The sequence below is a fragment of the Neofelis nebulosa genome, chromosome 4 (assembly GCF_028018385.1).
Source record: "Neofelis nebulosa isolate mNeoNeb1 chromosome 4, mNeoNeb1.pri, whole genome shotgun sequence".
NCBI lineage: Eukaryota > Metazoa > Chordata > Mammalia > Carnivora > Felidae > Neofelis > Neofelis nebulosa.
The window spans coordinates 107,865,920-107,881,460 of record NC_080785.1 but is presented as its reverse complement, the minus strand read 5'-3'; the positions used below and the strand labels follow the sequence as shown (position 1 = coordinate 107,881,460).

The 15,541-nt window shown below is 53.5% G+C and overlaps 1 protein-coding gene across 1 annotated transcript in view; it reads left to right on the top strand.

Annotated features, from left to right (window-relative positions):
* The window catches only part of ADCY1 (adenylate cyclase 1), a 108,490-nt gene that overhangs the window by 22,018 nt on the left and 70,931 nt on the right, over positions 1-15,541 (top strand). The window contains exon 3 of the mRNA XM_058725631.1: positions 11,212-11,330. Within this exon, the coding sequence (XP_058581614.1) occupies positions 11,212-11,330 (119 nt within the window). The remainder of the gene's footprint in view (positions 1-11,211; positions 11,331-15,541) is intronic.

Genomic DNA, 15,541 nt, shown 5'->3' with positions numbered 1-15,541 from the left:
TTCGGCTGGATGCCTCTTTCCACCTGCAGGGAGGCAGGCGCATCCCACTGAGTTCTCAAAGCCCCTCATGTGGCCTTTCCTCGGTGCACGTGCACAGAGAGCAATGCGGCTGTCTCTTCTTATCGGGACAGTTGTCCTGTGAGATTAGGACCCCACCCTTAGACCTCATTAAGCCTCCTCAAAGCCCCTTCCCCAAATACAGTCACGTGGGGGTTAGGACTTTGACACGAGGGTGTTGAGGGGACACCCTTCAGACCATGGCATCTGCTGCGTCCGTGTGGAAGTCAGGTGCGTGATTTGACAGTGGGGAGAAGCAGGCTGGGCAGCCCTCCTGGGCTCCTCCCCTTTCTGCTCTGTGTCCTGTGAGGTGGGAGGCCCGGTGGGCACCAGGACCAGGTTCTGGGCCTCGTGAGCGGGTCGCTGACCATCCCGGGCTGCTCATCTGCCAGCTCAGGTGGCCCTGGTTACTGGCCTGATTAGGATACATTTATGATAAAAGGGGGTTCTCCGGGTGGGTCTGACCTCCTCACCCAAGTCCTTTGGAAGATGGGTGTTTCCTCTGGCTGGGGTGAGGGGACCTCCGAGGGGCTCTGGGCAGGGGGAGCCCTGGGGGGCCTTGAGATGGAGGGGCCGCGTCCAGGAACCGGCGGCCGTGGTGCTGAGAGCAGACCCGGCCCACAGCCAGCGGGGAAACATGCTCCTCTGACCAGCAGACCAACCTGGTGGATTCGGGGACACCTGAGTGAGCTTGGGGGGCTCGGCCTCCGAACCCCGGATGGTGCCGTCTGCAGCTGCCTGCCCTGGGCATGGGGGACCACGCAGAGTGGGCCACTTCATCCTGACCACGGTCCCAAGGGAGAAGGTGCTTGGGTTTTAGTTGCTGCGTCTGTGGGAATCACTGGGGAGGGGCCGAGCTTCCTGCCCCACAGAAGTGTCCCCTTCCCCAGTGTCCTCTGAGGCCACTCGGGGGTCCGTGGGGGTCAGCATGGGCCTGGCCCCCCTCCCTCTGCAGCACATGCTTGATTTCTGCTGGTGCAGCCTCAGAGAGAGGCCCAGCTGGAGGCCCTGGTGCTCAGCCGCATCCAGCCAGGCCCTGCACATGTGTGGACAGGCCCTGGGCTGCTGAGCAGTGGAGGTGGGAAGTTCCTCTACTCGGTGTGTCCTGGGCCTGACAGGGGACATCGGTCAGTCTCTGGCTGCCTGTCATGTACGACCCCTTCACTACCCACGCAGCCCCTAGCGTATCGGCTTGGCTGGAAGCACACGCTGGACGCATCTGTCTGTGATCTCTTCCTTGTCACGGGGACATGGGGTCGCTACAACCCAGCTGGCATACGAGCATTTCCCACCAACAGGTCAGCTGACCTAGGGCATCCCACATTGTGAATTGAACTTACGGGTTCATGAGTAAGTTCTAGAGCTGAGGCAGTTATGGATTTCCTGTGTGGGATGGTCATCCATGGCCCTGCACATCTGAATGTCTGGCCCACACCAGGCTCTGGAGACACCGGGACAGCGGGAGCCTGGTGCACTGTGCATGGGACACAGCTCCAGCCAGTCCTGTGGGGTGGGCCGTGTGGAGGAGTGGGGGGTCCATGGGGCGGGCAGCATGGAGAAGGGGAAACGCATCATGAAATATTTGTCTGGGGCTTTGAAGGATGTGTAGGAGTTTTCCGGTAGAGTTGGAGAAGTGGGAGCAGTAGATGGGCATTCGGGCAGCAGAGAGAGGGGTCACAGGTGTTTACGAGGTAGGGCAGGCAGGACGTGAGCTGCAGCTCTGTGTCCATCGGCTTGGGGGTAGGGGTCGGGATGGGGTGGGAGGGCTGCCCGACTGGGTGGTGAAGCTCTGAGGTCTGAGGCTGTCACAGCTGGAGAGTGTGGGGACGGGGTGACAGGCCTCTGAAGGTCACCCTGTAGCTCCCAGGTGGCTTCCCCCCTGCCACCCCCCACAGCCCAGCCGGGAAGCCTGTCTCTTGAGACCCCGCCCCGAGATCAGCCTCCTGGCCCTGGGCCCTGAGCACAGAGGCCTCTGCTCCAAGGGCCCTGCTGTTCCCCAAATTGTGTTAAGTCGTGATCCCAAAGTAACGTATGGCTGTTTATAGAGCGCGTATTTGGTTTGTCATCATACCAAGGAAAATGGGCGTTTTTGATTTCCCACCGCGTGAGGAAATGTGTCAACAGGAAACAGCCCCATTTAAGTGATCTGGGATGACCTCTTAAAGATGTCCGGCCAGTTCCCTGCGCCCTTCAGAAGAACTATAGTCATTAATTCACTTTTTTTTTAAAATTTTTTTTTAACGTTTATTTATTTTTGAGATAGAGAGAGACACACAGCATGAACGGGGGAGGGGCAGAGAGAGAGGGAGACACAGAATCGGAAGCAGGCTCCAGGCTCTGAGCCATCAGCCCAGAGCCCGACGCGGAGCTCCAACTCGCAGACCGCAAGATCGTGACCTGAGCTGAAGTCGGACGCTTAACTGACTGAGCCACCCAGGCGCCCCTAATTCACTTTTAATTAAAAAAAAAAAAAAGCCTTACTGATCTATACCCTACGTACCATCAATTCAGTTTCCAGTTCAAAACAACAAAACGGCTTTCCTGTATTTAGAGTAACCATCGCGACCATCTAATTTTAGAATATTTTCATCACCCAGAAAGAAACTCGTGCCTCTTGGCCGTGAGTCCCCGCCCCCCTCCCAGACCTAGACACCCCCTGGTCTGTGTCCTGTCTCGCTGGTCTGCCTGTTCCGGATGCTTCTGGCAGATGGGGTCGTACGGTGTGTGGCCTGTGGCACCTGGCTGCCCTCCCCAAGTGTTGGGTCGTCGAGGCGCGTCCACATTGCAGCGCGTGTTGGAGCCGCTTGCTTCCTCGTGGCTGAGTGGGCTCCTGCCGTGGGGAGGGTCTGCGTCCTGCGGTCTGTCTGCGGTTGGTGGGCGTCCTGGTTGTCCCCGTTACAGACTGTGCTGCTGAGAACGCTCCCACGGGAGTGTTGGGAGACGGAAGTCATTTCTCTGGGCTGGATGGCCGGGGCGCAATCGTGGGCTCACGAGCTGAGTGTTGAGCTTGGAGGACCGGCCAGGCTTCCGGGCGGGGCGTTGCCATCTTCCGTTCCCACCGGCCACGGACCAGGGTTCTCTTTGTGCCCGGCTTCTGTGTTTTCTCTTGACTGAGCTTTTTAGTTTGAGCTGATCATAGATTCACGTGTAGTTGTGAGAAACCACACAGGCATCCTGGGTAGCCACCACGTTTCCCCACGGCAGGAGGCCGAGCCGGTGCAGCCCAGACACAGAACGTTCTGGCGCCATGTGGACCCCCACCTCTCCTCCCCACATCCAGTCTCATGCTGGCAAACACCAGTCTGTTGTCCGTTTCTGTAAATGTGTCATCGCAGGAGTGACTGTATGTGGAATCATACACGTGTAGACTTTCAGGACTGGAGGTCCGGGTTGTTGCTGTATCAGCAGCTCACCCCCTGTATTGTCAGTGGTGTTCCATGGTGTGGATGGACCTCTCAGCTGCTGGAGGACAAATTGATGGTTTCCAGTTTGGGGCTGTCATGGGAAGAGTTGTTGGAATTCCTACAGTTCCTGTGTGAACGTAAATCTTTGTTGCTGTGGTGTGAACGTCCAGGAGTACCGTTGCTGGGCCGTGTGGCATGTTCTCTGAGAAATCATGAAGCCGCTTTCCAGAGCGCTTGGATCGCTTTTTACTACAAGCAAAGCATGAGGGATCCCGTTTCTCTGTGCTCTCGCCGGCAGGTGCTGGTGTCACTGTTTTCTGTTGTAACACTTCTGATAGGTGTGTACTGATGTATCATGGTGACTGTAATTTGCATTTCCCTCGTGGCTGTGATGTTGAACATCTCTTCACGTGGTTATTTGCCACCTCCGTGTCCTCTTTGGAGAAATGTCTGTTGATGTCTCTGCCCATTTTCTTATTGGATCTATTGATCTATCGATCTATCTATCTATCGTCTATCTACGTATTACTATCTAACTGGAGCTATCATCTATCTATGTAATCTATCTATCTATCTATAATCTATCTGTCTAAGGGAATCAGTCTATTTATCTATCTATCTATCTATCTATCTATCTATGTATCTATCTTTCTATCATCTATCATATCAAGCTATCACGTCTGTCATCTATCTGTCATATCAATTTATATTTATCTATCATCTATTATTTATCATATCAATCTGTCATATTTATCTATCACATCTGTCATCCATCTGTCATCTATCATCATAATCATTATCATCCAACTTTTATTCTTAAGCCATGAGAGTTCTTTATATATTATAGAATATATAATATTCTTTGGCAGGTATGTGGTTTGCAAACATTTCCTCCCAGTGTGTAGCTTGTCTTTTAGTCCCTCTTAACAAGTCTTTTGTGGAGCAAATGCTTCTGATTCTGATGAAGTTGGGTTTGTGAACTGACTCTTTTATGCATTGTGCTTTTGGTGTCCAGTCCTAGAACTCTTTGGCCCTATATCCCAAGGATTTCTCTTAAGTTTTTCTAAAAGTTTGAAAGTTTATATATGTTTTTACATAGAACTGTATGATCTATTTTGAGTTAATATTTGCATAATGTGTGAGTTTTAGATCAAGGTTCATTTTTTTTTTTTTTTGCCTGTGGGTGTCTATTGTCCATCGGTTGAAAATGCTATATGTCTTCCATTGCCATTTTCCCCAGTTTTATTGAGATATAATCAACATAATGTCGTATAAGTTTAAAGCATACAACATACATGATATACGTATAGGTCATGAGATGATGACCGCAGTAAGTTTAGTTAACATCCTTCACCTACCATAGTTACAGGTTTCTTTTTTCTTGTGATGGGAATTTAAGACCTACTCTCATCAGCTTCCAAGTGTACAATATGGTTAACTACAGTCATCGTTCTGTGTATCACATCCCCAGAACTTATTTTATAACTGGAAGTTTGTACTTTTTGACCACCCTGCTCCCTGTGCCCATTTTGCCCACTCCCCCACTCTGGCAACCACCCAGTCTGTTCTTTGCATCTCTGAGCTCAGTTTTTAAAGATTCCACATGTAAGTGAGACTATACAGTTACAGTGTTTCCCTTTCTCTGACTTACTTCACTTAGCATAATACCCCTTAGGTCCATCCATGTTGTCACAAATGGCAGGATTTCCTTCTACTTATGGTGGAATAATGCTCCATCGTATGCGGGTACCATATTTTCTTTACGCATTCATCCATCGATGGACACTGAAGTTGTTTCCACGTCTTGGCTGTTGTAAATAATGCTGGATTGTATGGTAGTTCTGTACACCTCCTCCACTGAACTGCTTTTCTGCGGTTGTCAAAAATCCGTTGTGTGTATTTGTGTGAGTCTATTTCTTGGGCCTGTGTTGTGTCCCATTGCTCTATGTGTTTATCCTTCCACACGGTCTTGGTTAATGTGGCTGTATAATAAATCTTGAAATCAAGTAGAGTGATTCCTTCCACTTTGCTGTTCTTTTTCAGAAGGATTTTAGTTGTTATTGTTTCTTAGCTTTTCTTTATAAGTTTTAGAATAATCTGCCCTATAGCTACTAAAATCTTTGCAGGGATTTTGATAGGATCTGTGTTAAGTGGAGAATTGACGTCTTTACTGTATTGAGTCTCCCAGTCCATGAACATGGTATGTCTCCCCATTTATTTGGATCTTCTTTAAGTTCTTCAACCAGTGTTTTGTGGTCCTCAGCATGCAAGTCCTGTACATGTTCTGATATGTTTACCCCTATCAATTCCATTTTTTGAGTGATTGCAAGTAAGATTGTAATTCTTTTTAATGTTTATTTATTTTGAGAGAGAGCATGTGCATACAAGCAGGGGAGGGGGAGAGAGAGAGGAAGAGAGAGAAGCCCAAGCAAGCTCTGTGCTGTCAGCATGGAGCCTGATATGGGTCTTGATCCTATGAACTGTGAGATCCTGACCTGAGCTGAAATCGTGAGTCTAATGCTTAACTGACTGAGCCACCCAGGCTCCCTGAGATTGTATTTTTTATATCAATATCCACGTGGTCATTCTTAGTATGTAGAAATACAACTGCTTTTTGTACGTTGATATTGTATCCTGCAACTATCTACTTTGCTTGTCATCATTCTTTGCTTGTTCTACCAAGTTTTTCTGGAGAGAGGGTATTGTTTTGTTTGTTATTATTTTTGTTCTTTTGATGTTTTACTTTGGTATGGTTTTGCAGAGTCCTTCATATTTCTCATATGGACCATCAGGTTATCTGCAAATATTTGTAGTATTATTTCTTCTTTCCAATATGTATGCCTTTTATTTCCTTTTTACCTTGTTTCATGCACTGTACTTTCTAGTGCTATGTGTTGAATAAAAGTGGGAAAAGCAGACATCCTTGGCTTGCTCCTGGTAAAAGCATTTAGGGTTTCACCATTAAGTGTGATATTTGCTATAGGCTTTTTCTGGTGGTTCTTTATCAAGATGAGGAAGTTACCCTCTCTTCCTATTTTTCTGAGTGTTTGTTTCATCAGGAATTGATGTTGAATTTCGTCAAATTCTTTTTCTGAATAAATTGTGATGGGATTAAAACGTTTTTTAAATTTGAGTATAGATCATAATTGCAGCGTAACTACAGTGTGCAACAGCGTATGTACAATGTTACGTTAATTTCTGGTATAGAACATAGTGATCTGACACGTGTATGGTTATGTTATGCTCGCCACAAGTGTAGATATGTGACTTTTATTCTATGTATGTTGATATGGTGTATAACATTGATTGATATTTCAATATTGGACTGGTTATGGTGTGTCTCCTGATGAAATTTGGGTCAGTTGTTGGTATGTATTGCTGACATGCTAATATTGTGTTAAGGGTTTTTACTTCCATGTTCTTTAGGGACATTAGTCTGTAGTTTTCTTTTAGTCTTACTCCGGTTTTGGTGTCAGATAATATTAACTTTCTATAACGAATTGGGATGTGTTTCCTCAGTATAAGGTGATATCTCACTATGGTTTTAATTTGTATTTCCCTGATGATTAATGATGGGCATCTTTTTATGCACCTGTTGGCCATCTATGTGTCTTTTTGGAGAAATGTATAATCAGATTCTCTGCTCATTAAAAATTTTTTTTTTAACATTTATTTATTTTTGAGACCGAGACAGACAGAGCGTGAGCATGGGAGGGGCAGAGGGAGAGAGGGAGACACAGAATCCGAAGCTGGCTCCAGGCTCCGAGCTGTCATCACAGAGCCCGATGCGGGGCTTGAACCCACAAACTGTGAGATCATGACTTGAGCCGAGGTCAGATGCTTAACCAGCTGAGCCACCCAGATGCCCCTAAAATTTCCATTTGATTCTCTTCTGCATCTTCTATTTCTTTGCTGGAGGTTTTTTGTTTTTTCATTTTTTCAAGTGTGTTTGTGGTTATTTGTTAAATTATTCTTACAATAGCTGTTTTCAAATGTTGTTAGTTATTCTAACTATTCTGTTAATCTTGGTGCTGTTGTCTGTGGGTTGTTTTCATTCATTTGTTGAGAATGTTCTGGTTCTTGATCAGAACCTGGGTGCTGGGGCATTATGTGTGAGAGCCTGGGTCTTTGTTTGGCCCTTGTGTTTTGGCTGGGTTTCTGCGACGTGGCTTGCCAGGGAGGGGCTGCCACCTTGATACTTCAGGAGGGGCTGCACGACGGGCCTCTGTTGGGACTTGTGAGCTCTCGGTCTGCCCCGACTCCAAGCAGCAGGGTGTGCGTGCTCCCAGCCAGAAGGGCCAGGTTCCTGGTACCCTTGTGTGGTTGGTGCCCCCCTCACAGCTGGCGGAGATTGGAGGTGTGTGCAAGTTTTGGCGGTCTGCCTGGAGTAGGGTGATTGCTGTCTATGGTTTTCTTCTCGTGTGGCCGCCCCCATCCTGGTCCTTTGGCCGGAGAGAGCTGGGTTTTGGGGAGCATGCTGTGATGCCTGCTGGGGGCATTTCTGGGCCACCCCGGCTCCAGCGCTCAGTCTGGGGTACGTGGCAAATGGAGAGACCGAGGCCTCACCTCTGAGCTGCTGCTTGGTCCCCACATCTGTGCCTCCTTTCCTATGCCTTTCAGAGTCTTCTGATGCCTTTCACGTGTGGTGCCCGGGACTTCAGTGCACGTAGCGGGGGTGGGAATGGGGAGTCTGGAAAGTACTTGTGTGTCTCCTGGAAGCAGGGTCCTCACAACTGTTATGTACATATCGAATGTTTTTAAAGAAGCATACGTGTATTTTAAGTCACATTTTGATAGCCAAGATAAGTGTACCAAAGTTTGTAGGAGGCTGGGATACTTTGTATGATCCGTATTCATAAATTTGTCCCTTTGATATCTGGCCTCGTATTTTATTTTGCTGCTTAGAACGTATCAGTGTTGTCTGCTTCTGAAGCCGTGTTGTTGCTGCTTGGGGCTTTAGGGCTTCATTTGAGACTGGATGTGGATTTCAGGGAGGATCCGTATGATGTCAGGCAGCGACTTTGTCCCAGGTTTTGCTGTTTTTAACTGGGGATGGGTGCTTGAACTTGCCAGATGGCGTTCTGCTCCCTGTGGGAAAGGTTGTGCACTCTTCCTCTTGGTTATGTGTGTTGGCTCATTAATCTCGCGGGGGAGCTGGGCTGATGCCTAGCCTTTGGTGGGAAATGCATTTCCTGTGACAATGGCTTATGCAAGTGAGAGCATTCCTGTCCCCTCATATGTAGATTGCAGGGAGGCCCCTTATGGCTAATGTGGCAGAGCTGACCCACGCAGCCCTTACCACCCAGTCTCCTCTGGTAACTGGTCTGCCATTGTTAATGCGGGGACCTCATCCTCATTAATCAAGATGGCAGGTAGAGATCCAGCCATCATGCCTATATCCCCAGCAACAGACAGGCTGTCTATAAGGAACATTCCAGAAGCTCTCACGTGGCCATTTGGACCCTATCTCACTGGCCACTTCTGGCCGCAGTGGGAGGCTGGATGATGTAGTGTGTATTTCAGGTTATCAGGCCTAGGTATCAGTAAGGGGCTAGGGGTGGAGAAGGGCTCTGGGGACAGTGGCCGGCTCTACCCTGGCATCTCTCCCAACACCCAGCACCCGGTACCACGTCTTTCCTGTCTCTGCCTTTCTGGGTCCTCCTGTCCCGTTGTAGGTGCAGGTGAGGGACCTGAGCACACCCGGAGGTATGGCAAGTGTGGTGGGGAGTGGGTCCCCGCGGCGCTGCAGCCCTTCTCAGAGCACCTGCCGCCGTCCCTGTGACGGGATGGGGTTCGGCTAGGGCCAAACCGACCATCCCAGGGGCAGAGCAGGGATGCCGGGCCACACTGCCGTCCTTTCCAGGGACCCTCGTGCAGGGCACTTGGGGGTAGTGCCCACCGAGTCCCTGGATGTGGCTTGGCCACCCAGGGGGCCCAGGGGTCTGGGGCCCTGTGACGCCGGGCCTTCCCCGGAGAGAATGCGAGCTGCCCTATGTTCTTGGTGCCTTCCGTGGGTGGCCTTCCGTGGTGTCTGGCTCCTTGTGTTTCCCCGCCTTGTGCCTCGGGGCATCTCCAGAAGCTTCCGGGTGTGCTCATGTTGCTGCTGCTGCTGCCCCTGTGGTGGCCCAAGTGAGCCCCTGCCCGAGCTCCCTCACCTCTCACATGGCCTCACCCCAGCGGCCCCTCAGCTAAGGAAGGGGTCAGCGTCCACCCAGCCAGGCCTTGATCACACACCCGCTCCCACAGCCCGGGCGGTGGCCTTTTTGTCCCTGGGGCTGTGCTCGCAGGCTCAGCCTGGACACTTCTGTGTCCCCTCCGAGGCCCGTCTCCCCAGGTGACCAATGTCGAGAGTGGCCACGGGCTGCGGCACTGTTGCGATGTCCCTCTTCTGCATCGGAGTCTGTCCAGTCAGCAGCTGTGTGGGTTGGCCTCGGGGTGGTGCTGGGCCTCGCTCAGGACACAGGGCTCGGGCACAGGCTCCAGGGCCAGGACCGTGACAGGCCTCGTTGACACAGGCTTAGCTCCACGCGGGACCTCCTGGCGCCAGGTCTGGCCTTCCCCCTGGAAGTCTACATGGAGACACATTACCTGGGGGGACTTTGCAAGGGCCTGCAGTACTTTTTCCTGGACATGTGCCCTGCTCTGTGGAGTCTGGAGCGAGAGGGGTGAAGCCCTCCCAGCCCCAGAGGTCTGGTGGGCTCTGTGACTGCTGTCACTGCTGCTTCAATGGTCCTCCTGAGGTGGTTGCACGGGACTGTGGCTGCTGCAGTCAGGGACGTGGCCTCACACACTGCAGAGTGGAGTGGATCCAGGGCCTGAATGGTGGGGGGACCCGGCTGCCTGCTCTGGGCTGGGGGTGGTGCAGGTGCCCGAGGGCTTTGCCAGAGTTCCTGTTGATGGGACGGGCCACGGCTGAGGGGCTGGGGCTAGGGGGAGCCGGGCCACAGGGATGGAATGGGAGGCAGGCTTCTCCCGCCCCCTCTCAGGCTGCGTTTGCCCTCAGAAGCAGGCTGTGCCACCTAACTCTGCGCGGGATTTAAACTCTGATCTGTCTGCTTTGCAAAGCAGGGTGGGAAGGGGGGTGAGGAGGACAGGGATGGGCCTTGGGTGTGGCAGCTGGTCGGGGGCCAGTGGGGTGAGGTCAGGCAGGACGGGGAAGACAGGCAGTCTGGATGAGGAAACTGAGGCCCTGGAGCAGCGGGCTCCTCTGGAAAAGCCTAGACGTTTGCTCCATTCTCTGTGGGGAAAGAAACATCTGAGCCCTGCAAGGAAGGGAGAAACCAGAAGGCAAGGCCAGGGCAATGGGCCACGCCGCTTATCTCTGAGAGGTGAGGGGACCATTTTGTCCTGGGAGACGGGCCCTCGCAGCCTGTCTCGAGGCCCCTCTCAGGCCGTGTCGGGCGGTGGAGTGGGGAGTGAGGCCGGGCTGTCCCACTTGGAGGCAGTGGTGTCCCCCGCCCCCTTGACCCCTGCTCAGTGAAGCCAGGGCACATGGGCGTGTGGGCACAAAGAACAGGTGGGGGGGGCCGGGGGGGGGCCTGTGTTTTCTGGGGGTGATATTGGCGCTTTTCCAGCCCTCTGGGAGCAGTTACTTGTGCGATGACTGTCCAGGCCTGGGCATGACCCTCTGGGACTCAGGGGCCAGGCAGGGTCTGCAGCCCTCGTGCAGGGCTCAGCAGCGACCTTGGTGGGGTGACGGGTCTCGCAGGAGGCCCCTGCTGTATCACGCGGGCCCATCTCCCCTGTCCAGGAGCGGCTGCTCATGAGCCTTCTGCCCCGGAATGTTGCCATGGAGATGAAGGAGGACTTCCTGAAGCCCCCCGAGAGGATTTTCCACAAGATTTACATCCAGCGGCATGACAACGTGAGGTACAGCTGGCACTGTCCTGGCAATGGTGGGCTTTGGGGCACTGAGTGAAAGTGGAGGAGGGGGGAGGAGGGGGAGGGGGAGGAGGGGGAGGGGGGAGGGGGAAGATGGAGGAGGGGGAAGACAGGAGGGGGAGGAGAAGGAGGAGGGGGTGAGGAGAGGGGAGGGGGAAGAGGGAGGAGGGGGGAGGGGAGGTGTAGGAAGAGGGGGAGGAGGGGGGAGAAGGGAGGGGGAGGAAGAAGGAGGGGGAAAGAGGGAGGAGGGGGGAAGAGGGAGGAGGGGGAGGGGTAGGAGGAGAGGAGGGGAGGGGAAGAGGGGGAGGGGGAGGAGGAGAGGGGAGGGGGAAGAGGGGGAGGGGGAGGAAGGGAGGGAGCAGGAGGGGGGAGGGGGAGGTATAGAAGAAAGGGGAGGGGAAGGAGGAGGAGGGGGAGGGGGGAGAAGGGAGGGGGAGGTGTAGGAGAAGGGGGAAGGGGAGGAGGGAGAGGGGAAGGATGAAGTGGAGGGGGAGGTGTAGGGGGAGGAAGGGAGGGGAAGGATGAGGTGTAGGGGGAGGAGGGGGAGGGGAAGGATGAGGTGGAGGGGGAGGGGGGAAGGGGAGGGGAAGGATGAGGGAAGAAGGGGAGGGGGAGGAGGGAGGGAGGTGTAGGGGGAGGGGAAGGAGGGGGAGGGGGGAGAAGGGAGGGGGAGGTGTAGGAGGAGGGGGAAGGGGGAGGAGGGAGAGGGGGAGGATGAAGTATAGGGGGAGAGGGGAGTAGGAGGGGAAGGATGAGGTGGAGGGGGAGGGGGAGGGGGAGGGGAAGGATGAAGTGGAGGGGAAGGATGAGGTACAGGGGGAGGGGGAGGGAGGGGGAGGATGAGGGGGAGGGGGAGGGGGAGGAGGAGAAGGTGGAGGAGGGGAGGGAGTGGAGGGGAGGCCCCTGTTTGAGGGGAGGCCCAGGTGAGCAGACCTGCCGGGTGTGGTGACTCCTTGGGTGACCGGTGTCATAGCTGCTCTGGCCCTCTTGCACACCCTCCACGTCCTGCGTGGCTGGAGAGGGTCGGCACTCTGTCCTGAGCCCCCTTTGGGCAGTGGCGTTGGGGTGGGAGTTGGCCCACGTCGGGCTAACAGCTGAGCGTCATTCTCCTTGGTGCCAGGGTCTGGGGTGGCCTAGACCTCTGCTTCTCTTGTGGCAGCCCCAGGAGGTAGAGAGTGTTCCCATTTTACAGGTGAGGACACTGAGCCGTCAGGCGAACCAGCTTGCCCCCCGTGGTTTGCTTCCTTGTTTTAAAAGACACGATTAAAAAGAATTTTATCCTGTTAAATCGCATGATTCCTTTTAGGTACTTGGACTGGCTGAGCGTTGCGCTTCACCTAAGCGCCACTCAGGCAGGCGGTGGTGGTTGCAACACCGACGTTCTCTCCCTTCTCGGTGTTCTTCTGGGTCTTCTGGGTGTTGGTGTCGGGCCTCCCTGCCCCTGGGCCCCTGCAGACACAGAAGGATAAAGCCCCTTGTGTTTGTTTTGAGTGCTGTGGACTGGGACCCCTCAGGCAGGTGCTAGCCCACCTGGAATGAGCCAAGGCCTGCGGCTGCCCTCCCGTCCCCACCGGGCCCCCGAGCCATCCCTGTGTGCCAGCCAGCCTGCCAGCACCACACGCTGACTCCCACTGCGGGGTCTCTCGGGAGGGACCAGTGGTGTTCTCTGCGGAGGACGCAGCACCCAGTGTGTGGGGCCAGCATTCTGGCCCAGGCAGCCGGGACACGGTCACCCCCACTTGTAGGGGAAGAAATTTGAGGTTCAGCAAAGTGAAGCCAGTGAGTGGTGGGGCCGGGGCTGGGCCTGGGTTGGCTGCTGCTGACGTTCCCGTTCGCCCACTGCCTCTCCTTGGTGGGAAACGATGGGGGGCACGTGGCCCCAGCCTTCTGCTGGCACCAGGCCACCAGAGCAGTCCCAGGTGGGGCGGGGGGTGCCCGGGGGAGGGGTGTGGAGCAGGTGCACACAGCAGGAAGGCGGCAGGTGTCAGGGACGCCCTGGGGCAGCAGGTAGGGGCCAGCAGGGAGCAGGGAGCCCACATACCTTCCCCTCCTTCTTTTCTGACCTGGGAGAGCAAAGCCAGATGTGGAAAATCACCATTTCCCTTTGAGGCTGAAAAATTTCTACCCTGGTGGGTGCCTTATTCCTGACGGCTGCAAGGTGTGACAGTCCTGAGACAGGAGAGGAAGCTGAGGGCCCGGCCCCGGCTCCGCCCCAGCTCCCCTAGCCACCCTCTGGCAGTATCAGAGTCCACAGCCTGGATGTGAACCTGGCTCTGTCCTCCTCGCCACCCTTGTGACAGTCCCTCACTGATTCCCCGTCACTCCGGGATTAAGGTCCCCAGTCAGCACACGACTCACAACTAATCGACTGATGCCATCAGTGATGGGGGGAAGGACATCTGAACGTCCTCTCCTCCGTAGAAGCGATGACAGTGCTGATAGAAACTGTCAGAGCCCATGTTATCAGCACACTGGAAATCAAGCAAACTCTTGCAAGAGTCCAGGAATGTTTATTGAAGAAAAACAGCTCAATCTGGGTAAGAAGAGTAAAGCTATGTGGAATCTAACATGTCTGTTCTGCTGTCTTCAGTGCCGTGATGGCTTTGAGAGGCCGCACCTGCAGCCACATCCTGACACCTGACTGCTGACAGCCACCAGAGGGGACAGAATGGGGTTGGGGCCTCGAAAACCCTCAGAGGGCTGTCATTACGTGACCGTTTGGGAATTCCCTGCAAAACCTTTTTCACAGGCTTATCTCTATGTGACCTGACTCAGCGCTCAGTGTGAGCAGCTTTTGCCCTGGGACATTTGTTAACCACAATCAGTGGCAACTGTTTAACCTCCTAGCTGTCCGAGGCAGTGAGAATGGCAGAGGCAGGAGCAGGGTGCTAAAAAACTGGGGAAGGAGAGGTCTGCCGGGTGCTTTGAAAGGCTGTGGGAATGCTTCTGGGAACCAGAGGACCACACACGAGGGTAGTAGGGCCATGTGCGCACTCAGGAAAGACCGTGAGGTGTGTGGTCTGTCATCACTGGCTGACCTTGAGGCTGGGTGCGAGCAGGAAGAGCAGAACAAGACAGAGTTGGCCGAGTGCCCACCCTCCAACGCTGAGACTCACTGTTTCCAGGCACTTGAGGAAACCCGTCCAGTTGCTGGCCGACCACCACGCTAACCACGCAGAGTTTAATGGCCCCACACGAGAAAGAAAACAGACTTTACAGAATTTGTTCATAAAAGTCATCAAACGACGACATAAACGGCAATAGTAACAACCCCAGTCCTGAGGTGGGAAGGGGTTCTGATTTTCGGAGTGGTCACACCGTATTATCCACTTTTCGATAAAAATACATGTGACGTGCAAGAAAACACGAAGCCGTGTCTCGCATGGGAATGCAAAAAGCCATCCAGAGAAGCCGTCCTGAGGGAGCCCAGACGAAACTTTAACCACCCATCTTAAATATGTGCAAAGAACAAACTGAATAAGAGTGAGTGTGAGAATAACTTCTCATCAAGTGGAGAATACCAATACAAAGGTAGACATTATGGAAAAAACATCAGAAGTTCCACATTTGAAAAATAAAACACGAAGTTCACTAGGGAGGCTCAACGTTGAGCAGATTTGAGCAGGCTGAAGAAAGAATTGGTGAATTTGACGAAAGACAATTGAAAATATCTTGCCCGATGAACGGAATGACAAAAGGTGAAGGGGAAGGAACAGAGGCTCAGAGACCCGAGGGACCCTGGACAGCACAGCAACACACATGCAATGAGTCCCAGAGGAGAGGAAAGAGAGAAAGAAGCAGAAAGAATATTTGAAAAACATATGGCTCACAACGTCTCGAAGCTCAGGTAGGACACACGCAGAGAGAGCCGTCCCTGGACACGTCGTAGGCAAATCGTAAGAGCCAGAGATGAGGGGCAAAGCGGGGTGGGGGGGGGAGATCGACGAGTGATTTCTCACCAGGATCGTTGGAGGCGGGGAGGCCAGGGTGGCACGTTCAAGGGCCGAAGGAATGGACGAGAACTGTGTCCAGCAAAACTCACAGCGACGGCCCGTCTGTGCTGCCGGTCACTTCATGATGGTCAAGTGTTCAAGAAGGAGGCTGTGCGGGCGGGTGGGCATGGACGGGACCCAGTTCTGCAGTAAACGGACGCCCACACGCTGAGGCTCCGACCCGGCAAGATGAGTCCTCGCCCTGAT